The sequence below is a fragment of the Argopecten irradians genome, chromosome 3 (assembly GCF_041381155.1).
Source record: "Argopecten irradians isolate NY chromosome 3, Ai_NY, whole genome shotgun sequence".
Lineage (NCBI taxonomy): Eukaryota > Metazoa > Mollusca > Bivalvia > Pectinida > Pectinidae > Argopecten > Argopecten irradians.
The window spans coordinates 34,997,291-35,024,563 of record NC_091136.1 but is presented as its reverse complement, the minus strand read 5'-3'; the positions used below and the strand labels follow the sequence as shown (position 1 = coordinate 35,024,563).

Genomic DNA, 27,273 nt, shown 5'->3' with positions numbered 1-27,273 from the left:
AGCACATACAGAGGTGTACATCTGCCGAGAGTAAAAAAAACGGAGTTGCCAGAATCTCAAATAAGAAACATTTGTTTCTGATATCTATATACTCAAGTTACACTGGAAAAAAAACTATGGACATCGAGGAAAGGCATGAATACAATAGCAAGTTCCGAGATACTTAAGTTTCCCATGAGTGTAAAAAGATAGGAAAATGTTGAAAATACATAAATTCTCAGGATTTTTTTTTTATATATAATTGAAATGGGAGGGGTTGGGTGGGGGTTCTGAAGCCCACTAAACTCGCTGAAAACCATATAAGTCTGCTTTGAGTACACAAAGTTTAAAATATATTTTAAAACTTATCGCCACACCCCCGTATTCTATGGTAGTAAGCATTTATAAGAAGATTCTTAAATAAGTAACCAAGTCTTAAGTCTCAACTCTGTAACTCATATCATTATCGCCAATATTGTGTTAAAACTTAAAAATACAAACATAATGCTCCACTATTTTTGTTTCGACAGCTGACAGTTGAAATAAATTAAACAGGTGAAACTGGAAATAAGCATACCCCAAACATTTTGATATATAAATTTAATAAAAAAAAAATTGTTTGCTTCACTAAAAAAATCATATTTCCCGCTTGATATTGTTGGCAAGTGGAGGCAACCGCTACATGTGGAACTCTTCAATTGGAGGCCGGAAAAGACGTAAACAACCAAACGCCGACCATCAGTATGCTACGGTCCAAACTTCGATGTTTGTGCAGGGATAGACGATTAAATCGAGCTGTTACAGCATGCTACCACTCCAAGACTGGCGTGTATGGATATAAACCATTTAAGAAAGCAGATATGTCAGGTAGATATCTCCATGTCCCATAAAGAAGTGGTCGAACAAGTAGCAATATAAGTTCTGCAGTTTCATTTTAGGTCAAGGTCATCGCTAGTGATTGGACGATCAAGGGACACACCTCCGTGGACCTCACTTTCCACTTGAAGTTTAATATTTAATACATGTGATTATACCATTGCTTATTTTTTAGGCATTATGATTAATTATTGCAATCAAGATGAATATCAGGTCCAGATATGATAGCACGCAGTAGCATACACCAGGCCACTTTCTAATGCCTACTGTACAGTACTGTTTACAATTACAGTACTGTTTATTATATGACTGTTTATTTTTGCTGTATTTTTATTAGCCGAAACGTTATACATACATATTGTACAGTACTGTTTACAATTACAGTACTGTTTATTATATGACTGGTGTTTTTGCTGTATTTTTATTAGCCGAAACGTTTCTTTGAAGTAGTAATCAACTGTAATATCAACCTGAAATCGTCAGCGAAAAGCACACAAGGTTACTGGACTTCAGTCTAATACTCTTGCGAGTCCAGTAACCTGTGTCAAAAATAGATCGAGAGAATCTCCCTAGAGATGTGACATCAGAATCACTTTTGACGTCGAGTTGTGCCCAAATATAGCGTAACAAGAGTTTCTTTAATGACTTCGGGATAATCTGTTGTGACGTCATTATTATAGCCGCGCAACATATATGGCAGAAGGCAGCAAGTTTACTGCGATCAATGATGATAAACTGCAAACTTCAATTTATGGAAAACGTTCAAGAATGCCCGACTGACAGTTGATGCAGCGGTAAAATATTCCAGGACTTGTATACATAAAAAATCTAAGAATTTTCTTAAGTTTGTACTTAAAGCTGACAATGCAAGTTAAAAACATGCATTTGAAATTAAAAAAAAAAGATATTAACGAAATATTTTTTTAAAATTGTTTCTGAGACATCCCCTAGTTATGACAGTGTGGTATCTAAGGAAGTGGCAGCCATTTTTCTTTTGCTCTGCTTAGTAACCTTCACTGGCCAACCCCCTATATAAAGCACGGGACACTTGACACACGTGTGTCATTCTAAACATGTTTTGTCTCAGATACACATGCCCCGATATTGCAAATAACATTGTCAAATTGAAAATAAACACTGCACTCACCTGTATTTCATTGAAGTAATAGATGAATGTGTTGTCAGCTATATCCCAACATATGTCCAATACGAACTAATAAAACACTTCAATATACACCAAGTTTTAAACGTACATGTACATCGACACGTGTGTGTCCTTGATAGTTGTCGCTCGTTCGGGTCAGGTACGTAGTCACGTGTACATGGTCAGTTGAGTGCATCGAGTACGATGATATACGTGGAGATATGTGGACGGATTATTGTTTGGGTTTCTATTCACTTGCGTTGGAATTTTATTTTGAGAAACATCTAAATGACATCTTAGTGGAGTTGACATGTTTTCTTGCTAAAAAAAGTCCCATATAGTTTTACAGGCGAGGGTTTTGTTTACCTATTTGTAGGTGATATATAGTGTAGACTGCCAGCTAGGTGTATGGGTACATGAATGAGCACACGTGTGTCGATTCACGCGCTTTATATAGGGGTCGGTGAGTCGTCGGAATGTAAAACAAAAATGGCTGTTCTCAACCGGGGAATGTCTCATAAACGATTCATGAACAACGAGTATACTTATTTTTAAAAAATATATCATTTTAATAATTTTAACTTGCATTGTCAGCTTTAAGTAAATTTTCAATATACTTAGTTAAGAAAGATGCTTAATTTCTGTTGCATAAATATTCTAAGTATTATGCTTAGTTGTTTTTTGTTAAGCATATTGCAAAAATCTTAGATGGCTCATTGTCAATGGCGAGACATCATGTTTCCTGTACTTTTTTGTTTACAAACAATATCACGCGGACAATGTTCAAGAACGCCAGACAGGCAGTTGATGCAGCGATAGAATATTCCAGTTCTACTAAGTCTAGCAAGAAGCATTTGCATATTTACCACATACTTAATGTAATGGATAAACTACATGTACTTTTGTATAAAGAACATTTACAAATAACATCCTGTGTATTGTATTAAAAAGTCTTTTTGAAGAGCCAATTAAGTTTAATGTCATATTATAAAATAGTTATCAACATATTTCCAGGAGGATACGGTGAGTTATCAACCCTCGAAAGTGGCCTCGGGATATGTCATTTACCCGGGTACTCGGGATGATAACTCACCATATCCACCTGGAAATAGGTTGATAATTGTATAATAACATTAACAGGTTGGAGAATCAGAATCAGTTTGCTTTCTGCAAACCACAGGCGTTTGCTTCTGGTTTGAAAAATGAGCATCTAGTAGGGGTAGGGGTATTTTTTTCAAAACCAGAAGCAGACGTCTGTCTGCAGACTACTCCAACAATGTAAGAGGTATAGCACGACAAGACACTTTTGAAACAATAAGTTGTGTCTAACATAATTTAGCGGATATCTTAATTTAACTACAATATGTAGTTTCGTGCCAAACTTAATACACTATGATTTAATTGGGTTCATTTGTTTTCTGTATATTGTTTAATATATGTATAGTCATGACTTTTGGATGTTTAGACTCCGGTACACTGTAACAGCTGATCTTGCATCGCATATTTAATGCATGATGTCTAATTTAGATTTGATCGTAACAGCTGCTTCTGTAGAAGAATAGCATTTGGACTGGTACATTATCATTAAGAAGTTAAACAACTATGATCCAAGAAATGTAGACTATCATTTCCTACTTGCGTAGCTATCTTATTTCCATATATTAATATGCACTTTGGAGTGAAATGTTGATGTACTATATTCATGCACTCTTGTATCAGGGTATATTATTTAGTAGCTACTGTTGTAACTGTCTGAAGGTGATACCTTTCTGCTACATGTATTCAGCATCATGTGGTAGGACCACGGTGGCCAAGTGGTTAAGATGTCCTGACTTATTACTACAAACTATCCACCTCTGTGTGACAAGTTTGAATCCAGTGATTTTTCAGGGTATTTTGGGGAAAATGTTTGGGAATTTTTAATCGTAAAGAGAGCAGTTTTGGGAAAAAATTACACATTACTGAACATAGTATTATATGTGATTAGATGTTGTAAACTGTGTCAATTTATCAAAAGGTGACTTTCAGAGTACATGTAGTCCTAGTTTGCTTTTGGATTAAACAACGAGAGGAGAGATTTCAGGTTTTTATTTGGTTTTACAGCGATTTTGATTTGGGAATTTTTTATTGTAATTAGGAAAAAAATAAGGGGAGGGGGGGGGGGGTTGCCATTGGGAATGGGGTCGACCCCAAATATATAAGGAGAAAATCACTGGAATCCCACATCATGGCAGCTTCAAGGTACTGACTGTTGGTCAGTGGTTTTTCTCTTGATTCTCTGGCTTTTCTCAAACCAAACCATCTTAATACCCCAGGAAAAGCTGACAAAATTATCCTATCTGGCATTTCATTCTTGATGGATATAAATAATCTTCACAGAATCTGTTGATGAAGAATCCTTAGAAGGTGAATTTACACTTTTTGTAACTTTTCTATTTAAAAATTGATGGAGAGCTTGAGGGGCAGAACTATTAAAAATGATCACTTTAGTCAAAATCCAATGTGCTATTTTATTATGTTTTCACGTGCATTATGCATGAGCGAGATCTCCGCTACAATCGCATTGGCTTACTGAAATAAAATGTAATTATGCTCATTTCGGAACACTTCATAATTACCTGTGGCGTAACCAAAACACAGGAGACACCTGAAGAGAAAATGTAATAACTGTTTTAATGAAGACATGCTAGAAATGTGATTTTTAGCTGCTAAAGCTAGGTGGGTATGTGTTTTGTGTTGGGGAGCTTTCCACCCTTTACATATATAGTGAGTATAATTTTTACCCTTAAAACACCTAAAAGTGGTCTTAGGACACTTTGTTGGGTCCATAATTATATAAACTGTAACTAAATCTCAGATTCCTGTGAAACTACCATGATCATTAGATAGCACTCATATTGCATTTGTAGCACCCTTTTGGGGTGGGGATTCAAAATTGTACAAATGGTGGGTCTGACCTGCAGGGATCTGAGGGGCCTTATTGACAGTAGGGTCAAAAGGGTGAAAATGGCTATATCCATATAAACAACTTCTTCTCTGAAATCAAGCAAGGGATAGCACTCATATTGCATTTGTAGCATCCTTATAAGGTGGAGATTCAAAATTTCACAAAAACGTGACTTCCCATTGCAAAGATTAGATATATGTTTTCTTCCATTCATTACTATTTTCAATTTTCTAAATATTTTTAGGTGTCAGCCAAAATGTCATTTTGAACCGAGCACAGAATGCCAATGTGTATCGACTGGTAGAAGCATATAGAAAGTATGGACATAGACAAGCCAAGTTGGATCCGCTTGGTCTGAAGACTGTCGAGTAAGATGAAAGGCTTTAGAATAGCTATAATGAATATTATTTTAATTAAATATAATTAAATATGTATATTAACAGCTGTTATCTAACACTGGCATTTTCTGTAAACGATCTTTATTTACAGTCATAGATCTAGAAATTTAGAACCGTAATATCCATATGAAATCTGTAGACTTAAGTTTTGAAACTATAAACAGCAGTTACAATAATATTTTGAAAAAATTGATCTCTCTTTTGCACATTCATTTGAATTAATGTGGCTTAGTATACTGGTAGGCTTATCGGGTACATTACTTGGTAATCCCTTCAAAAATGAAAAAAACGAAATCACCCCATGTATTGATCTTAGCTTGTAAAAAGCTTTAAGAATCTTCTTTGTTTTGGAAATATTTTTCCAAAACAAATAATTACCCTACCCCTACTACATTATAGGGGAAGGCTATCATATTTTTTTTCCAAAACCAGAAGCAGATGCCTGTGGTACAAATAATGAGTACTGGTAGTGAAATACACAAGATTGAAATGTACACTGTAGTATATTCTAGTGATATTATCCTTTAGATTTGTAAAATCAATATTTTTAAATCCATACTTCCCTGTAAAGCTATATGATTAGTTGCCTCCTTGTTTTAAAAGTAATGTTCCTGAGCTGTGTCCCTCCCAGTATGGTTTGTCAGTGGACAGTCAGGACAGCTTCTCCACTGAGGGTATCCTACACACTGACCAGTCTACAATGACCCTTCCTCAGCTGGTCAAGTTTCTTGACCAGGAGTACTGTGGACACATTGCTGCAGAGTTTGACCATCTAGAGGTATGTAAATGTACATGTAGCTTGTAATCACATAAAGTGAAATGATTAATATAGACAAGAAAAATTCCAGTTGGGAGATTTTCTGAAGTTCTGTTACATTTACAGTTATGTGATTTTATTTGTGTTAAAGTACTTCTTATAGGATTTCAGGATTCTTCTAAGATGGATATTAGAGAGGTTCGGATACGTGTAGACTACACATAGATGTACACGGTGATGTTATCTGCTTACATCAGGAAAATGACGTTTTATGCCGTGTACGGAGTTATGTTACCAGCTCTGTTCTGCTATCAATTTCTCAATGTTTTGTGCCTTATTCAAACGCAATTACACACTGTAATAGAGCATAAATCCTTAAAAAGAGAAACTACTTCATTGAAATATAAAGGCATTCAAACAGAATTGTCTACACGTTTGTATGTGCATGTAATCGCCGCACTACAAGTTAAGACTACATGTAGCAGATACGAGGCAACATAAAATGATGATGTCATACAGGCTAAATTCAGAGCTCAACTCGATTTGCCCTCTTCTAAGAAGAGAAGTCTACTCAGAAAATCTTCCAGCCTATAGACGGAAGAGCCAACAGAAGTAGAAGAACTACAATCGAGTGAACGGAAGTTATATTCTGGAAGTAGAAGAGGGCAAATCGAGTTAGGCTCTTTGGATTCCCCGTCTACACGTACCCACACACGTAAACTTAAGGTTGCTTAACCTCTCTATTATATAGAAGACATGTTTATTTACCATGAAGAGAATTATTGACAGTATATGTGGATTATTTCTTTATACTGTATGTGGAGTCTTTAAAAGTACTACAATAATCTTTAAACAGAGAATTACCTGGTGATATTGTTGTCACACAGGTGGCTGTTTTCACTGTGAATACTTGATACCAAAATTAAAGTTTCTGTTATGATTTTCTTCTGTAGTTTTCATTAAGGACCAAATTATATTTTTATGTCCATAAATTTGCGCAAGCTGTTATAAGCTGTCAAGAGATTCATTGATTTCTTGCCTATGAATTTAATATCCTTTTTCTTATTCAGACAGAAGAACGCAGCTGGTTTGCAGAAGCATTCGAATCAAAAAGAAACAAAGAATTCTCTCCAGATGAGAAAATTTCCTTGGCAACACTAATGATGAGATGTCAGGTATTAACATATGCCTTTAAAAACAATTTCTTAAGGAATAAAATTACAGAAACAAAGTTTAAAATAAAGATGAATACTTTGAAACTTCACTACTTGGTGATAAAGGTAATGTAAGGTATAAACAGATGCCTTTATAACCAATTTCTTAAGGAATCACATTACAGAAAGAAAGCTTAAAATAAAAATGAATTCTTTGAAACTTCACTACTTGGTGGTAAAGGTAATATTTTTTTCTCTCTGATTCGAATTCCAGGCATTTGACCATTTCCTGGCCAACAAGTTTACAACTGTGAAGCGATATGGAGGAGAAGGGGGAGAAAGCATGATGGGAATGTTTAAAGAAATTTTCCAGAAGAGTTCAGAAAGTAAGTCATAAATATTATGGTATAGGATATAGAAAATCCAATACATCATGTATTTCAAAAAACCTAAGAAGATAAATATTAAATCTACCTGTTTCTGAAGTGATCTTATTCTAGTTAGATATAAAAATACCTATCCCTACCCACCCATGTTAGAACTTGATTTCATACAAAGACGGAGTTTGCATGATTTTCCCTCCTCATCGTTGATATGTGAATAGTTGATTTTATTTTCCTTCTGGAATGAAATTGGTTGATTTTGCCAGGTGGAATCTCTGACGTGGTGATATGTATGCCCCACAGAGGACGGCTGAACTTCCTGACCTGTATGTTACAGTTTCCTCCAGTCATCATGTACCAAAAGGTAAGTCTCAGCTTCCTCACAAAGTTATTGTGTTATTAACTAAAAACAACTTAATGTTATAAAAGTTTTAAACAGAAATACTGTATATAGCCGGTTATCTTTTAAGGTTGAAATTTTTCACGATTTCAACTTAAAACAAGATTTGATTTTAGCGGTTTTAAATTTTTCAAGATATGACTCTAAGGCTAAGTATGATTTGACTAATTTTCAATATTTTGCAGAACTTTTGCGATCATAACTTTGTCCCACAAGATCATAAAAAAATCATCCCTGCGAAAATAACCAGTTGTACAGTAATAACCATAATGTGACCAACTCTGATACTTTAATGATTTGAAGCCCAGCTATTAGTCCTACGCACAGTAGCTGATGAGACACTAATGCTTTGAAATGTGTCCACAAACACCCCACTCCACCAGCCCCTCACCCACCAACCTGCAATCTAATCTAATAGATTATTGTGCTTCATTTTATGTCCATTTTCAGATGAAAGGCATGACAGAACTACCCCCAGGTGCCAAAGGGACTGGGGATGTACTTTCTCATCTGTGTAGGTATTTACTAATGACTTGATGTTAATTACCTTTGTACAATTAAGGATTATTTTATAAATCATTGTGATAAAATGAAATCAGTTTATCGTTCAGTTTTAAGAATGAGTATTATGTTAATGGCGGTTTCTTTCCGTGTTGTAGATACATCTGTTGATCTGAAATATGACAGTGAAAATGTACACGTGTCACTGATACCAAACCCTTCCCACTTAGAGGTGAGGATAACATTAGTGACTTTGTCAGACTCAAGAATAACATTAGTGACTTTGTCAGACTCAAGAATAACATTAATAACTTTGTCAGACACAAGAATAACATTAGTGACTTTGTCAGACTCAAAAAACATTAACATTAATGACTTTGTCAGACTCAAGAATAACATTAATGACTTTGTCGGACTCAAGATTAACATTAATAACTTTGTCAGACACAAGAATAACATTAGTGACTTTGTCAGACTCAAAAATAACATTAGTGACTTTGTCAGACTCAAGAATAACATTAATGACTTTGTCAGACTCAAGAATAACATTAGTGACTTTGTCAGACTGAAGGATAACATTAGTGACTTTGTCAGACTCAAGAATAACATTAGTGACTTTGTCAGACTCAAGGATAACATTAGTGACTTTGTCAGACTCAAGAATAACATTAGTGACTTTGTCAGACTCAAGGATAACATTAATAACTTTGTCAGACACAAGGATAACATTAGTGACTTTGTCAGACTCAAAAATAACATTAATGACTTTGTCAGACTCAAGAATAACATTAGTGACTTTTTCAAACTCGAGGATAACATTAGTGACTTTGTCAGACTCAAGAATAACATTAATGACTTTGTCAGACTCAAGAATAACATTAGTGACTTTGTCAGACTCAAGGATAACATTAGTGACTTTGTCAGACTCAAGAATAACATTAATGACTTTGTCAGACTCAAGAATAACATTAGTGACTTTGTCAGACTCAAGGATAACATTAGTGACTTTGTCAGACTCAAGAATAACATTAATGACTTTGTCAGACTCAAGAATAACATTAGTGACTTTGTCAAACTCAAGAATAACATTAGTGACTTTGTCAGACTCAAGAATAACATAATTAAGTGACTTTGTCAGACTCAAGGAAAAAATTAGTGAATTTAAGACTCGAGGATAACATTAGTGACTTTGTCAGACTCGACGATAACATTAGTGACTTTGTCAGACTCAAGAATAACATTAGTGACTTTGTCAGACTCAAGAATAACATTAAGTGACTTTGTCAGACTCGAGGATAACATTAGTGACTTTAAGACTCGAGGATAACATTAGTGACTTTGTCAGACTCAGACGATAACATTAGTGACTTTTTTAGACTCAAGGATAACATTAGTGACTTTGTCAGACTCGAGGATAACATTAATGACTTTGTCAGACTCAAGAAAAGCATTAGTATTACTTCATAGTCTTGTCAGACTCAAGGATAAGTGACTTTGTCAGACTCAAGGATAACATTAGTGACTTTGTCAGACTCAAGGATAACATTAGTGACTTTGTCAGACTCGAGGATAACATTAGTGACTTTGTCAGACTCAAGGATAACATTAGTGACTTTGTCAGACACGAGAATAACATTAATGACTTTGTCAGACTCAAGGATAACATTAGTGACTTTGTCAGACTCAAGGATAACATTAATAACTTTGTCAGACTCGAGGATAACATTAGTGACTTTGTCAGACTTCAAGCATCTATAGATGTGTTTGATATTATGACCATTTTATGGTCAATTGATAATAGGTCTTAGTGGTGGAGGAAAGTTGGAGGTCCAGAAGAAACTCCCCTGACCTACATGTACCATCAAAATTGCCAATACAACACAACTTGTAGATGTAGTAGGTGTAGGAAGTCATTTACATATGTATTATAGTCACTAATTGTATGTTACTGAGACAGTTTAGAGGGAAAGCTGATATCAAAACAGTGAAATATGAAATTTGTAGATGGAATAGAACCTTTAAACTTAACTTTATTTTCAAATCTCACATTTCCTATTACATTTGTACATATGATTTGTAAATATTTTGAAATAACTAGGGCAATGAATGAAATAGTGTTTTATAAAAAATGACATTGCTAGAAATCATCACTTTATGATACTTTTGCTTAATAGAAAGAAATCTGGAAATCAGTAATCTTTATGTACTGATTTATGAATAATTTCAATCTTTCTATTTCAGGCTAACAACCCAGTAGCTGCAGGGAAGGTGAGAGCCAAACAGCAGAGCCTGAGGGAGGGGGACTACAGTGATCAGGAGGGGACGTCCCCTGGGGATAAGGTACTCTGTCTACAGGTCCATGGGGATGCATCATTTTCTGCACAGGTATGTAATTATAATGTCATGTATACATTATCCCCTGTCATATAATAGGGACATATTTTGTCTTAATAATGTAGAATTATCCTTTTATTTGTGATAAAAACTATGTTAATATTGGCAATGATGTAATTAATATCTGCTTACAGGGTCAAAGAGAATAATAATCTGGTCCTGTCTTATTCTTTGCAATCTGTGCCCGTAGTACATATACAATGTACTCTATCATTCCCTATGAGGAAGGCTCTGGGTCCTCTCCTGGTCTGAACACACCATAGTCTATAAAAGTGATAGTTTCTGCTCCTGCTTTGTGCTAAGCATTAAAAGAGTGGGACGACTGGTTTGCTCGTTGTCAGTATAATGTGATCGGGTGAGGTGTACCTGTTTGGTGTCTTCATCAACATGCTTCAGTGAGATAGCACTACAAAAAGGGCAAGAATTCCTCTGTCACAAGAAGACACAACACAAACATACCGCAGCTCCCCATGAGACATGTTTTAATTCACAAAACAAATTCTTATTTGAATTACATTTTGCTTAGTACTGTAAAAGGACTGGGTTAGTGTGGTTTGTACATACTGGTACATTGTAGTGTTAAATAGGGTCTCTGTCCCTCAGCTGATGGAGCATGCTTCTTTAGTTCAGTCAGTAGCGTGGTAGTTTTTCACACAGGAGACCTGGGTTCGATTCCTGGTCTGGGCACTCGACAGGAATCATATGTGTATTTTCCCTGTGCTTCTACAGCACAATCTTTAACTAAAAGTTTTTTCTTTACATATTTAAGGAGTTGTAGTAGAACATTGTTATGAAGTGTTTTGTTTTTTACAGGGAGTTGTAGCTGAGACGTTTGTGTTTGCTGAATGTCCTCACTTCAGAGTCGGAGGCAGTGTGCATCTAATTGTCAACAACCAGGTTGGTTTCACAACAGAAGCAGAAAGAGGCAGGTAGGTATACGTTACATTCAAAAGCATATTATTGAAGGTAAATACTCGCTATATATAGCTATCACTTATAATAAAAGAACTGGACACAGGTTATGTTCAACCTCAAGGATCAGACATTCTGTTACACTATAAGATTCCTTGTGTTTTAATATTATAAATCCCCACAACAAAGTTTGTGAGTATATACTGCAATCAGACTGTCTGTCTTTGTCTGCATGTCCATACTACTCCTCCTCCTTAACTACTGTGTCATTTTCAATGAAACTTCATAGCAATGTTGGGGACCATATGTAGATGTACATGCATGGTAATAAACAAAATATAAAATGGCCATTATCTCATTAGCGTTTGGATATTTTTTTTCAAACTTTTGATATATGGATGTCTATAATTAAACAAATCACATGCTTCAATAATGGCTACCATGTAAATATATTAGATAAACATTTGGATGGCATGCACACAGGTCTCAAATATGGAGTAGTGCAGGGGGGTATATAAATCAGTCATTGGCTGACAGATCTAGTATTTCTAGATTTTAGAGACATCAATCTTATTGCAGGTTTATGGTATTTGCTTTCATATAATATCAATATACATGCTTTTAAAATATACTCAATTTGTTGTGAGTTATTTATGCGTTACTATTTGGATCTATTTTAGGTCTTCGCGTTACTGCAGTGACTTGGCCAAAATGAATAGCTACCCCATCCTCCATGTTAATGCAGATTCTCCTGAGGTAAGTATATCAGTATTTATATATGTTTCTCAGCCAAAATGAATAGCTACCCCTACCTCCATGTTAATGTTGATTCCCCTGAGGTAAGTAGATCAGTATTATGTTTCTCAATCAAAATGAATAGCTACCCCATCCTCCATGTTTATGCAGATTCTCCCGAGGTAAGTAGATCAGTATTGTGTTTCTCAGTCAAAATGAATAGCTACCCCATCCTCCATGTTTATGCAGATTCTCCCGAGGTAAGTAGATCAGTATTGTGTTTCTCAGTCAAAATGAATAGCTTCCCCATCCTCCATGTTTATGCAGGTTATCCCGAGGTAAGTAGATCAGTATTGTGTTTCTCAGAATTTCCTTCACTAACATATAGGTACCAGTCTGTGTTAGTTAAAATCAGCTGAGAAATTTACTGATAAAAACAAAACACATGTATTATGAAACATCCTTTATAGACACCTAAACATTAAAATCATTGGAATAATGAAAAATTATTTGTTTTATTTTCAAGGTAGTCAACAACTTCTCAAAGAATACCTAATGAAAACATACCTTATCAGAAATCATTAGAATGGCTACTTCAACAGACATCTTCTTTGAATCTTAACTGAGGATTTGTGAATGTGCCTTACTTCTTAATTGCAAAAAAAAACCCAACAAATAACCTTTTATATGAACTTCTGTCTTTGATATGATGCTACTTGAGGTTTTCTAATACATGTACATATTATAAGAGAATATGAGACATACTTGTTCGACCATGTTGTTACTGTGATTAGAGGTGTCTTTATAAATTTACAGGATGTTATGAGAGCCACATCTATAGCTATGGATTATAGGAACAAATTCCGTAAGGATGTTGTTATAGACTTTATATGCTTTCGGAAATACGGACACAACGAGATAGATGATCCATCATTTACCCAGCCAGTCATGTATCGGACCATCAACAGTCGTACCAGTATACCAGACATGTATGCCAACAAACTAGTGGTGGGTAACAAATGAGGAAATTATCATTTCTAGAGTAACAATTTTAGGACAAGAAATTTGTTGCTTTTAAAAATGTGAAGTGATGGAATTTATCTTGACCAGACTTTGAAGATTTTATTATGGAATCGATACCTTGATTATGATTATCCATTACGAAATGATATTTCGAAATGAAAGACTATCTTTTGATTCAAGATTCAAATACCTGTACATGTAGTTTATTTAACAAGCATCATAAAAAAGAATCAGAATCAGCCAGAAAAGTGAATTGATGCTTTATTACTATTTATGTTTGTAGGATGAAGGCATATGTGGACGGGAGGTGCTGGACAGCGCTGTCCAGGAATGGTCTGAGACTTTGGCCAAAGACATGAGTACAGTAGATACACATGTCCCACAGGTAAGATCTTATAGGTCAATGTTAATGATACTAAAATAAAAGCTAGATATAGGTAATAGAAATGGGAAAAATAATCCAAACTCAGTATCAGCTGATAGGCTGTTGTTCTCTCTGTATTTCTGGGGTTAGTTCCAGAATATTTTTTTCATTCCAGCCTGGGGAAACATGCCAAAATGCTGTAATTGAGGTTATAACCTCTGACTCAAAACTCTGGCTGCAATGACTGTTAATGGATGTTGCTTAGTATCTCATATGAGTTGGGCTTATCTATGAAACACTTTCACTTTTGGTCCCTACACTTGTATGGTTATGATTTATTTCACAACTTTTGTAAAATAAAGTTGATTCTAATATCCGTATTATTTTCTACAGAGATAAAGTTCATTATCCTCTTACATATCATGGGAATAGATAACCCAAACTTTTAATAGGTCATCCTCCACTGCCTATCTTTATTGAGTACCTATTAAACATGAAAAAAGCTATGCGGACATATTGTTTAGTATATATCAACAACAAAATTTTGCGACAAATTTTACTTCTATGTGTACAGGAGCGACACCTGAAGCGCCAGTGGTCTGGACTGGTCCAGGCTTCTGATTCTGTAACAACATGGGACACCGGTGTAGCAACAGACATTCTCAAGTTTGTTGGAGCCAAGTCAGTGGAGATACCAGAGGACCAGGTAAGCTGACTTTAGATGGATCTCTTAACATCTGGGTACATTAATCTGGAGGCATAATCTAAACTAGCTAGGTAACATGACACTGTTCACAACATGAATTACTTCACAAGTGTTAACTGCAATCTAATAATGCAACTATAATGTGATAATTGAAACCTACCTCTTTGAATTAAGAGATATTGTTATTATAAAGTGTATATTTACAGATTTTCTGGTTTTTGGTTTCCCTTCTTGTCTAGAAAATCATCTAGAAATGACATCGAAAATATCAAAGGTCAAAGATGTGTATTTCAAACATCCAAAATTATACTCCAAGGTGATGTCATTGGTCCATTACTTTTAAACCTTTTAAATAGAAATTTAGTTATGCTCTCATTCATAGAGCAACTGAAGTGTAAAGATTGTTTGTTATACAGAATGTGCACCCCACCATACAGAAGACTCATGTAGAGCGGCGTATACAGAGAATAACAGAGGGGCGAGACCTAGACTGGGCCACAGCTGAAGCTCTCGCATTTGGTTCTCTCATGTACCAAGGTAATAATTCATGTCTGCACTAGTACAGTACTAGTTATTTCTAGGGTAAGGGGACTTATTGCTGATAGAATACAGTACAGGAGTAATCCTGGCCTGGTTACTGTCGGACATAACATGCAAATTTATATATACCGAGTCATGAAATATGCTTTCATTTAGAGTACTATAAATATTAATTTGTGCTGTTCATGCTGACAGCCATCTGCTTACGGTAATGAATAATTGTGCCAAAATTGTTTTTTTCAGTAAATTGGTAAATGATTCTAATAACTATTATATCATAGTTTGACTGACAATCAAGTTATAGGTTCTGTTTATCATTCCTACAGGCCTCTCACTCTTTATATTAGCTTGATCTATGGTTGCAATTTCCAGGGTTTAATGTACGGATTAGTGGACAGGATGTTGGTCGCGGTACATTCAGTCACCGACACGGGATGGTGGTGGACCAGGAGACTGACGATATAGTCATCCCCCTCAACCACATGTCTGAACAACAGACAGGATTCCTGGAGGTAGGTTACCTATATACAGGGTACCCTTAGAACCTTACCTTGACAAGAGTGACTGGTGACTGGGTGTATCATCCCCCTCAACCACATGTGTGATCAACATAGAGGATTCCTGGAGGTAGGTTACCTATATACAGGGTACCCTTAGAACCTTACCTTGACAAGAGTGACTGGGTGTATCATCCCCCTCAACCACATGTCTGATCAACAGACAGGATTTCTGGAGGTACGTTACCCATATACAGGGGTATTCTTAGTACCTCATCTTGACAAGAGTGACTGGGGTGTATTATCATCCCTCTCAACCACATGTCTGATCAACATACAGGATTCCTGGAGGTACGTTACCTATATACAGGGGTATCCTTAGTACCTTACCTTGACAAGAGTGACTGGGGTGTATCATCCCTCTCAACCACATGTCTGATCAACATACAGGATTCCTGGAGGTAGGTTACCTATATACAGGGGTATCCTTAGAACTTTTCCATGACAAGAGTGACTGGGGTGTATTATCCCCCTCAACCACATGTCTGAACAATGAAATTGGAGGGCATATAGTGTTGTCTATCTCTGTATATATTCTAAAATGTAATTTGTGTTTAGGTTGCCAACAGTGCGTTGACTGAGGAGGCCGTCCTTGGCTTTGAGTATGGAATGAGTCTGGAGAACCCTAATAACCTAGTCATCTGGGAAGCTCAGTTTGGAGATTTCTTCAATGGTGCCCAGATCATCATCGACACGTACATTGCCAGTGGAGAAGGTACGTCTCAACTTTTCATTTTGAACTGGCTCTGCTTGCTTAATTTGTTTTGGGAAGATGGTAGCTGGTTCGAAATCACAGTGGTCATGTGGTCAACCTGCCCTAAAGCAGAACCCGTAAAATTCTGATATCCTTGTCAGCATTTGTAAATACAATTAATAATGTACAGTGAAAGTATAAAAGCTATGGTGTTGCCCTACTTTTTGCCTAAATTGGACAATTTAAACTTTACATTTATGAATTCCAGCGAGATGTAGTCTTGGTGTTTTGTTACAGACAAGTGGTTACTACAGTCTGGCCTAGTGATGTTACTACCCCATGGGATGGATGGAGCCGGACCAGAACACTCCTCATGTCGTATGGAAAGGTTCTTACAGGTAAACTCCAGTACTGACAATTCCTGTATTGACAATTCATTCTGGTAAATTCCTGTACTGACAGTCGATGCAGGTAAATTCCTGTACTGACAGTCGATGCAGGTAAATTCCTGTACTGACAGTCGGTGCAGGTAAATTCCTGTACTGACAGTAGTTGCAGGTAAATTCATGTATTGACAGTTGTTGCAGGTAAATTCCTGTATTGACAGTCCATGCAGGTAAATTCCTGTATTGACAGTCATTGCAGGTAAATTCCTGTATTGACAGTTGTTGCAGGTAAATTCCTGTACTGACAGTCGTTGCAAGTAAATTCCTGTACTGACAGTAGTTGCAGGTAAATTCCTGTATTGACAGTTGTTGCAGGTAAATTCCTGTATTGACAGTCATTGCAGGTAAATTCCTGTATTGACAGTCCATGCAGGTAAATTCCTGTACTGACAGTCCATGCAGGTAAATTCCTGTATTGACAGTTGTTGCAGGTAAATTCCTGTATTGACAGTCATTGCAGGTAAATTCCTGTATTGACAGTCCATGCAGGTAAATTCCTGTACTGACAGTCCATGCAGGTAAATTCCTGTTCTGACAGTCATTGCAGGTAATTTCCTGTACTGACAGTCGTTGCAGGTAAATTCCTATATTGACAACTGATGCAGGTAAATTCCTGAACTGACAGTCGTTGCAGGTAAATTCCTGTATTGACAACTGATGCAGGTAAATTTCTGTACTGACAGTCATTGCAGGTAAATTCCTGTACTGACAGTCGTTGAAGGTAAATTCCTGTACTGACAGTCATTGCAGGTAAATTTCTGAACTGACAGTCATTGCAGGTAAATTCCTGTACTGACAGTCCATGCAGGTAAATTCCTGTTCTGACAGTCATTGCAGGTAATTTCCTGTACTGACAGTCGTTGCAGGTAAATTCCTATATTGACAACTGATGCAGGTAAAATCCTGAACTGACAGTCATTGCAGGTAAATTCTTGTATTGACAACTGATGCAGGTAAATTTCTGTACTGACAGTCATTGCAGGTAAATTCCTGTACTGACAGTCATTGCAGGTAAATTCCTGAACTGACAGTCATTACCGGTAAATTCCTGTACTGACAGTCGTTGCAGGTAAATTCCTGTACAGACAGTAAATTCCTGAAACTGACAGTCGTTGCAGTAAATTCCTGTATTGACAGTCGTTGCAAGCAAAATTCCGTATTGACAGTCGTTGCAGGTAAATTCCTGTACTGACAGTCGTTGCAGGTAAATTCCTGTACTGACAGTTGTTGCAGGTAAATTCCTGTACTGACAGTCGTTGCAGGTAAATTCCTGTATTGACAGTCCATGCAGGTAAATTACTGTACTGACAGTCGATGCAGGTAAACTCCTGTACTGACAGTCGATGCAGGTAAATTCCTGAACTGACAGTCGATGCAGGTTAATTCCTGTACTGATAGTCGATGCAGGTAAATTCCTGTACTGACAGTAGTTGCAGGTAAATTCATGTATTGACAGTTGTTGCAGGTAAATTCCTGTATTGACAGTCTATGCAGGTAAATTCATGTATTGACAGTTCATGCAGGTAAATTCCTGTACTGACAGTTGTTGCAGGTAAATTCCTGTATTGACAGTCGTTGCAAGTAAATTCCTGTACTGACAGTCCATGCAGGTAAATTCCTGTTCTGACAGTCATTGCAGGTAATTTCCTGTGTACTGACAGTCGTTGCAGGTAAATTCCTATATTGACAACTGATGCAGGTAAATTCCTGAACTGACAGTCATTGCAGGTAAATTCTTGTATTGACAACCGATGCAGGTAAATTCCTGTACTGACAGTCATTGCAGGTAAATTCCTGTACTGACAGTCGTTGCAGGTAAATTCCTGTACTGACAGTCATTGCAGGTAAATTCCTGAACTGACAGTCATTGCAGGTAAATTCCTGTACTGACAGTCGTTGCAGGTAAATTCCTGTACTGACACAGTCATTGCAGGTAAATTCCTGTACTGACAGTCATTGCAGGTAAATTCCTGAACTGACAGTCGTTGCAGGTAAATTCCTGTATTAACAGTCGTTGCAGCAAAATTCCGTATTGACAGTCATTGAGGTAAATTCCTGTACTGACAGTCGTTGCAGGTAAATTCATGTATTGACAGTTGTTGCAGGTAAATTCCTGTATTGACAGTCCATGCAGTAAATTCATGTATTGACAGTCCATGCAGGTAAATTCCTGTACTGACAGTTGTTGCAGTAAATTCCTGCTCTGACAGTCATTGCAGGTAAATTCCTGTTCTGACAGTCATTGCAGGTAATTTCCTGTACTGACAGTCGTTGCAGGTAAATTCCTATATTGACAACTGATGCAGGTAAATTCCTGAACTGACAGTCTTTGCAGGTAAATTCTTGTATTGACAACTGATGCAGGTAAATTTCTGTACTGACAGCATTGCAGGTAAATTCCTGTACTGACAGTCATTGCAGGTAAATTCCTGAACTGATAGTCATTGCAGGTAAATTCCTGTACTGACAGTCGTTGCAGGTAAATTCCTGTACTGACAGTCATTGCAGGTAAATTCCTGAACTGACAGTCGTTGCAGGTAAATTCCTGTATTGACAGTCGTTGCAGCAAAATTCCGTATTGACAGTCGTTGCAGGTAAATTCCTGTACTGACAGTCGTTGCAGGTAAATTCCTGTACTGACAGTCGTTGCAGGTAAATTCCTGTACTGATAGTCGATGCAGGTAAATTTTCTGTACTGACAGTCGTTGCAGGTAAATTCCTGTATTGACAGTCCATTGCAGGTAAATTCCTGTACTGACAGTCGTTGCAGGTAAATTCCTGTATTGACAGTCGATGCAGGTAAATTCCTGTACTGACAGTCATTGCAGGTAAATTCCTGTACTGACAGTCGATGCAGGTAAATTCCTGTATTGACAGTCATGCAGGTAAATTCCTGTACTGACAGTCATTGCAGGTAAATTCCTGTACTGACAGTCATTGCAGGTAAATTCCTGTACTGACAGTCGTTGCAAGTAAATTCCTGTACTGACAGTCATTGCAGGTAAATTCCTGTATTGACAGTCTGATGCAGGTAAATTCCTGTATTGACAGTCGTTGCAGGTAAATTCCTGTATTGACAGTCCATGCAGGTAAATTCCTGTACTGACAGTCATGCAGGTAAATTCCTGTATGACAGTCATTGCGTAATTCCTGTACGACAGTCTTGTAAATTCCTGTACTGACAGTCATTGCAGGTAAATTCCTGAACTGACAGTCATTGCAGGTAAATTCCTGTACTGACAGTCATGCAGGTAAATTCCTGTACTGACAGTCATTGCAGGTAAATTCCTGTATTGACAGTCGTTGCAGGTAAATTCCTGTATTGACAGTCGATGCAGGTAAATTCCTGTACTGACAGTCGTTGCAGGTAAATTCCTGTATTGACAGTCCATGCAGGTAAATTCCTGAACTGACAGTCGTTGCAGGTAAATTCCTGTACTGACAGTCGATGCAGTTAGATTCCTGTATTGACAGTCGATGCAGGTAAATTTCTGTATTGACAAGTAAAATGACAACTGATGCAGGTAAACTAGTCAGGTTATAAGCTAGTGATGGCTCCATTCCTCATCATCTGTATCAGTTTCATGTTGTGTTTCATATCTCTAGACATACACTGTAATAAGTTAATACTTTTATTGTAAATGAATAATTTAGTTATCAAAAACTGGTACAATGATCTTCTGACTTACAGATGTGTGACAGTAGTGAACATAAAGTGGACAGCGACCATATCAACTTCCAGGTAGCCAATCCTACAACATCAGCCCAGTACTTCCACCTGCTCAGGAGACAGGTCAGTAAATCCACAACTCACGTCATAATTGTCGGGCTGTTTTCTATAAATTGACCATTTGTATAGGTAGTATAGTAATACATGGTTATAACAAATCTCCGGGGGCCATCAAAATTACTTTTTTACAAACATAGTTTGTTATACACATACTGTACCGTTTATATAAAACTTTTTGCTCATGTTTGAACTTGGTGTGCAGAATCAATATAAAAAAAATTGAAAAAGCTGTAATATGGGTTATAACAAATTAGTTAACCTTATGTACAATGTAAATGACTACAATAACAAATGAAATTGAACATGTTGAGATCTATTTACAGATGGTGCGTAACTTCCGTAAGCCCCTGGTTGTGGTAGCCCCTAAGGTTCTCCTCCGCTTGTCTGGTGCTATGTCCTCGCTTTCCGACATGGCACCTGGTACCAGTTTTAAACCAGTCCTGGGTGATTCTGGGGTCAAAGCTGACAAGGTCACTAAGGTCATATTCTGTTCAGGCAAGCACTTCTACAACCTCCAGAAGGAGAGAGATAGTAAAAAACTTGATGATACAGCAATCATCAGGCTAGAGGTAAGTATGTTATGGCTAGGTTTGAAGGCACATATAGCTATGAAATATTAACCTAATGTGTAATGTAATATGGTTGTTTGGCTATCTGTTACCAGTTTTTGGATATCTTAAATGCTTTTAGGATAAAAGGTGTTTTTGGTATAAAACAAATTCTCTACCAACAACTGAGATGGTTCTGTCTTCTATCAAATTCATCTATGTGATTCAATAAAAAAAAGACAATAATGAATATTTATCCTGCAACTGTCCCACATACTGACCGATAACTACTGCCGGATAAACTTGTGCTTTATCCGTCAATACGATATGCTTTATCCGTCAATACGATCACGTGAATTTGTTCCATATCTGATGGAACTTTTTCTAACTTGACCCAGAACTTGAACCTTCCGGTGAATGAAACGTCATTCAGTCCCGCTAAAACGTGATGTCACATTCACCGAAATGACGTCATTTTTACGATATCGAAAATCTCATATGGCGATGATGTTTTTTTCTTGGCTCATGACAAAGGTATGTATTGTTAAGTAATTCTTTAATGGGTATTTATTGTTATTTGAGTATTTTCATTTCCTTTCAGTGATATATCACACTGAAAAGAATTACGGTTACTGTTTGTGAATGTGCTTATTCATTTCCCACGGCATTAAAAAGGAGTACACTCTCATTCGGTTAAGTGAATGAATCTTTACCTCCGCATCAAAGAAGCGTCTCGCTTCGAGCGAAACAAAGTTAAGAACTGTCAATTTGCTTTTGTTTTGAATGCCATAATGGTTGCAGGATAAACAGAATACACGGTTAGTATCTTACAAAACAAGTTTTATTTTGGTGCTCAACACGGAAAGCCGAGATATGACTCGGCAAAGCCTCGTCATCTCGGCTTTCCTAAGTCTCGCACCAAAATAAACCTTGTATTGTAAGATACTAACCGTGTATTCTCTATATATACATATGTATTTTAAGCATTTGCATGCTGAATTTCTATTGACGAATATTTTACTGGAATATCCCTTCAAAGAACTGAGTTTAAAATGTTTGACATTTAAAATACAACAAGATTTTTCTTTACATCTCTGATGAAAAATATTTCTGTGTAAGTATACATTAAAACATGTCTACTAGCACATTGACATTGACCTGAGGTGTCGTTGTATCATTTCAGAGCCTCTGTCCATTTCCCACAGCAGAACTACAGGCAGAAATACTCAAGTTTCCAAGTGCCAAAGGTAACATATAGAACCACATTATTCTTTTGGTCTATTTTATATCTCTTTCACTCAGGGTTATGGTTAACAAAGAGGTTACACTGTCATGACAGTCTCCCACTAGTTGTCATCCTCTGAGTCTTGGTGACTGAGTGCTTAAATTGTCAGACAATACATCAATAACCCTCCTCCTCTAAATCACAAGTGACTACTTCTCTACATGACAACTATTTTCAAGATGGATAAAAAAAAATTAATGACTTGCATGTACAAATTACCTTAATACAAAAGTCGAAATTGTTAGATGTCTATTTGCATGAATAGTATTTGTACCGTTTGATTCTTGAATAGATTTTGTATGGAGCCAAGAGGAGCATCGTAACATGGGTGCTTGGACGTTTGTCTCTCCGAGGTTTGAGAATCTTGTAGGATGCAAGGTAAGTATTATTTTTGAATAACTCTGCTTGTCTATAGAAAATAATTGAAAAAGATAATTCTAAATCTGTAAGATTTTCAAAGAATTATTTCCTTCATTTATTGATATTGCCAACATCAAATTTTACTTTTTCTTGGTATATTTTTTTCATTAAAATGAATAATATTTTTTTCTGAAGTGTTTGATGTTTTTCCCCTCTAACATTAAAACATCTCTTAGCTATGTAATATGTAATTTATTGATAAAGTTCATAATTTCGTATTGAATAGCTATGTGTTCAATTTTCTATATTTATACATATTGTTTTGTAGTTACGATATGTTGGCCGTGACCACCTTGGGTGTCCAGCCACTGGGATCGGGGAGGTACACAGGGCGGAGGTAGAACAACTAATGTCGGACACTTTCAGTTGACCACAGTGACCATCTTCAGTGGACTGCTGTATGACTGATTCACCTGTATGTGTAGATGCTCATCATTAGGCTTCAGGACCATGAAACAACTTAGAAGTTTTGCTCAAACAGCCAGCAATGACATAACTTTTTATAAAGCCATCTATGATTGGCCAAGTCTAAACTTAAGACTGATTTAGATTAAAGACTGTTACCTGATCTTGTGGGTTGAAGATCATACAGACTAAAACTTTGCTTTGCAGGTTAAGGTTGAAATCCTTTGAACTGTCTATAAAGCTTGAAAATGATAAATAAAATCAATGCAAGTCATTGTAACAGACATATGAACTGGATGTGAATTACCAGCCATCTATGTCTTGTGTATTATATGCTACATGGATTGTGGTTTATTTCCTATATTGTAACAGCACAGATAGTATCTAATGGTTGTTCTAGAATCATGTGTGATAGAGAATGTTATATTTGATTGGGTTAGGTGTGAAACACTATATAACCTGTATACTTTTTATAAATTTTGTTTATGATTTTTAGGTGTATTGGCTTATCTGAACAAAACTGCCTTCCGCATCTCTTGTATCAAAGATTAAGGATCTGCTCTAATGCTGAGAGAAATCTTTTTTTTTAAAGCTACCAATTTATTTATAGTTTATCCTATAACTAGCTGCATGACAAATAGGGGCATACCAATAAATCAGATTATTGGTATACATTTACATGCATTGCAATTTTAAACCTTAATTTGATCAATCGATGAAAAATTCAAAGACCGTAGTCAGATATTTTTCTCAGATTGAACTTGTATGTCATCAGTCATAATAAAATTATAAAAAGTCATTTTTCCATGCCATTCAATCAAAAAGAACCAGGGACTGTTTGATTTGCTACAGACACTATCAAATAAAGGGAAGTAACTCTGAAATTACACAGCAATAGATGAAGAATGGCGGCCAATTCATCAACTGAAATTGAATGCAAATAATACTAATGCAGTTGTAGTCTTCAATAATTAAACTATTACAATAGTTTCAGTTGTAGGCGATAATATACCTTATAAAATATGAAGGTTTTGAGTGGGGGCTGAGTACAATTATTCCCAACTTCCAACGATCGATTGTAACTTCACGTCTAAATATGAAATTACAATTACCAGAAGGTGGGACAAATTGAGAGTAAGTGTCTTTTTATTTTTTCGAAACTGACTTATTAAACAAGTTTTTGTGAGCTGTGCACAAATTTGTAGATTGTATCTTTTATATTTTACTAACATATTATTCTTTTCTTCTTTGAAGTCATCAGAGAATTTATTTTGACTGTATTAAGAAGTGGTTAAAATTTGTAATGTTGGCATTTCCTTGATCATTTTAATATTATTAAACATATTCAGTAAGAATATATTGGATTCACTTGATTAACTGTTAACATGGTATAGCTATATACATGTGTATTTGTGTATACAAGTGTTTCGAAGATGCACAGATAATGTCTTTGCAATATTTCAACATTAATATAGTAATGAACAAAAGTTTCCACTAGGGAGTGGATTTAGTCTGCACCTTTATATCCTCAGTCCAGGTGAAAAGAGCCTGATGTTTAGTTCCTTTAGGTGCATAAGCTGTATTTGCTGTGATTCTAATATATTCAGAAATTGCACCAATGAGCAAGTGTGCAAGTCATCTAAACTTTTGTCAAGAGAAATAGTATATAATATCTATAGGAAAGATGGTTGTGCCCATGAAAACATTTGGTATCTTTTTGATTTGATAAGACTTCTACCTCGAGGTATGGCTGAATGTACGTATCAAATTAGAAGGATATTTAGAGATGCATTATTTATGATACTGCAGCAAATGTGGCCTATGTCCCCAAGGATAGATAATTGTATTATTTACACCTGGGACCGTGGATAGCGTCTTTATAGGATAATACTCATTATGATTGAACTTTACATTTGTCATTGTGATACAGCTGTGATAGAAGTTTGTGTATTGGTGATTAATGATAACCTTTGTATGTGTGAAATATTCCTCATAACAATGCATGTAAAATGAGTAAGGTATGTGATATATCTTACCATCAACTCAGAAGCAATCAAATTTAAGCTAGTGCTATAAACAGTCTTTTAGAAAGATACAGCTTTATACAAAGATAAAGGTTACTCGTGAATTGGCTGTGATCCAAACATTTTGAAATTAAATTGCAATCAACACTGTCGTAATTTGTTGAAATCATGTACTTGTAAGTTGTAGTTGTATGAAATACAGCTTCTTCTGTACATCAAAATTGTTTATCAAGATGATCTTTATCTATCATGATGAAATACATATTCAATGACAGAAGTTTTATATGTGATCAGTGTATGTTTCTTTACTGAGCAAGCTACCTTTTGTATGAGAAGTTATACTATGATTAATTACTTGTGATAAAAATATGAAGACATAATTATTAACAAAGACTGGAGGTGAAATAAAAGGTAAATAAGAAACAAAATGTTTTTGTTATTTACTCTAAATATGTCTTGAAAAGTTAAGGTGGTTGAATGATTATGGTGTCCAACCTTCTGCTAGGTAATTTACTAAGTTGGTTGTTTGAGTTTAAACCCTCATGCTTCGTCTGTCCTCATCCACATTTAGTAAACTTTTGATATATTTTAAACTTCTCAAGTTTCAATGGTATTCTGCCCTAATCAAATTGTCTTCAACATGTCATATGTCTTTGCCCAAAATCCAATATGGCCACTAATATTGCAACCAGCACACTTCTAAAAATTTCTTCACAAACATCTTTGACAATTCTGACCAAGTCGTGTTAATTTCATCCATTCAAGTTTCCTTGACCGTATCCTTTAGGTTTGCCTATGGGCCTCTCCCATTCACGTTATGTGTATTACAGTAAGATCATGTAACTGGGGAGTCTGTTAATCGACTAGGCCTATGGGCCTCTCCTTCATCATTAACGTTATGTGTATTACAGTAAGATCATGTAACTGGGGAGTCTGTTAATCGACTAGGCCTATGGGCCTCTCCTTCATCATTAACGTTATGTGTATTACAGTAAGATCATGTAACTGGGGAGTCTGTTAATCCACTAGGCCTATGGGCCTCTCCTTCATCATTAACGTTATGTGTATTACAGTAAGATCATGTAACTGGGGAGTCTGTTAATCGACTAGGCCTATGGGCCTCTCCTTCATCATTAACGTTATGTGTATTACAGTAAGATCATGTAACTGGGGAGTCTGTTAATCGACTAGGCCTATGGGCCTCTCCTTCATCATTAACGTTATGTGTATTACAGTAAGATCATGTAACTGGGGAGTCTGTTAATCGACTAGGCCTATGGGCCTCTCCTTCATCATTAACGTTATGTGTATTACAGTAAGATCATGTAACTGGGGAGTCTGTTAATCGACTAGGCTATGGGCCTCTCCTTCATCATTAACGTTATGTGTATTACAGTAAGATCATGTAACTGGGGAGTCTGTTAATCGACTAGGCCTATGGGCCTCTCCTTCATCATTAACGTTATGTGTATTACAGTAAGATCATGTAACTGGGGAGTCTGTTAATCGACTAGGCCTATGGGCCTCTCCTTCATCATTAACGTTATGTGTATTACAGTAAGATCATGTAACTGGGGAGTCTGTTAATCGACTAGGCCTACGGGCCTCTCCTTCATCATTAACGTTATGTGTATTACAGTAAGATCATGTAACTGGGGAGTCTGTTAATCGACTAGGCCTATGGGCCTCTCCTTCATCATTAACGTTATGTGTATTACAGTAAGATCATGTAACTGGGGAGTCTGTTAATCGACTAGGCCTATGGGCCTCTCCTTCATCATTAACGTTATGTGTATTACAGTAAGATCATGTAACTGGGGAGTCTGTTAATCGACTAGGCCTATGGGCCTCTGTTAATCGACTAGGCCTATGGGCCTCTCCTTCATCATTA

At 36.3% G+C, this 27,273-nt stretch overlaps 1 protein-coding gene across 1 annotated transcript; it reads left to right on the top strand.

The window, feature by feature from the left end:
* Window positions 1-679: 679 nt before the first annotated feature.
* On the top strand, window positions 680-25,810 carry LOC138318362 (2-oxoadipate dehydrogenase complex component E1-like). Its single transcript, XM_069260657.1, has 23 exons — window positions 680-846; window positions 5,191-5,314; window positions 5,948-6,122; window positions 7,172-7,276; window positions 7,530-7,641; window positions 7,905-8,002; window positions 8,489-8,552; window positions 8,698-8,771; window positions 10,781-10,924; window positions 11,747-11,862; window positions 12,526-12,601; window positions 13,397-13,588; window positions 13,887-13,988; window positions 14,542-14,673; window positions 15,090-15,210; window positions 15,586-15,725; window positions 16,329-16,485; window positions 16,762-16,862; window positions 20,602-20,703; window positions 21,024-21,269; window positions 22,432-22,495; window positions 22,826-22,911; window positions 23,222-25,810. The coding sequence occupies exons 1-23, from the start codon at window positions 723-725 to the stop codon at window positions 23,321-23,323; spliced, it is 2,757 nt and encodes a 918-aa protein (XP_069116758.1). The 5' UTR covers window positions 680-722; the 3' UTR covers window positions 23,324-25,810.
* Window positions 25,811-27,273: the final 1,463 nt, after the last annotated feature.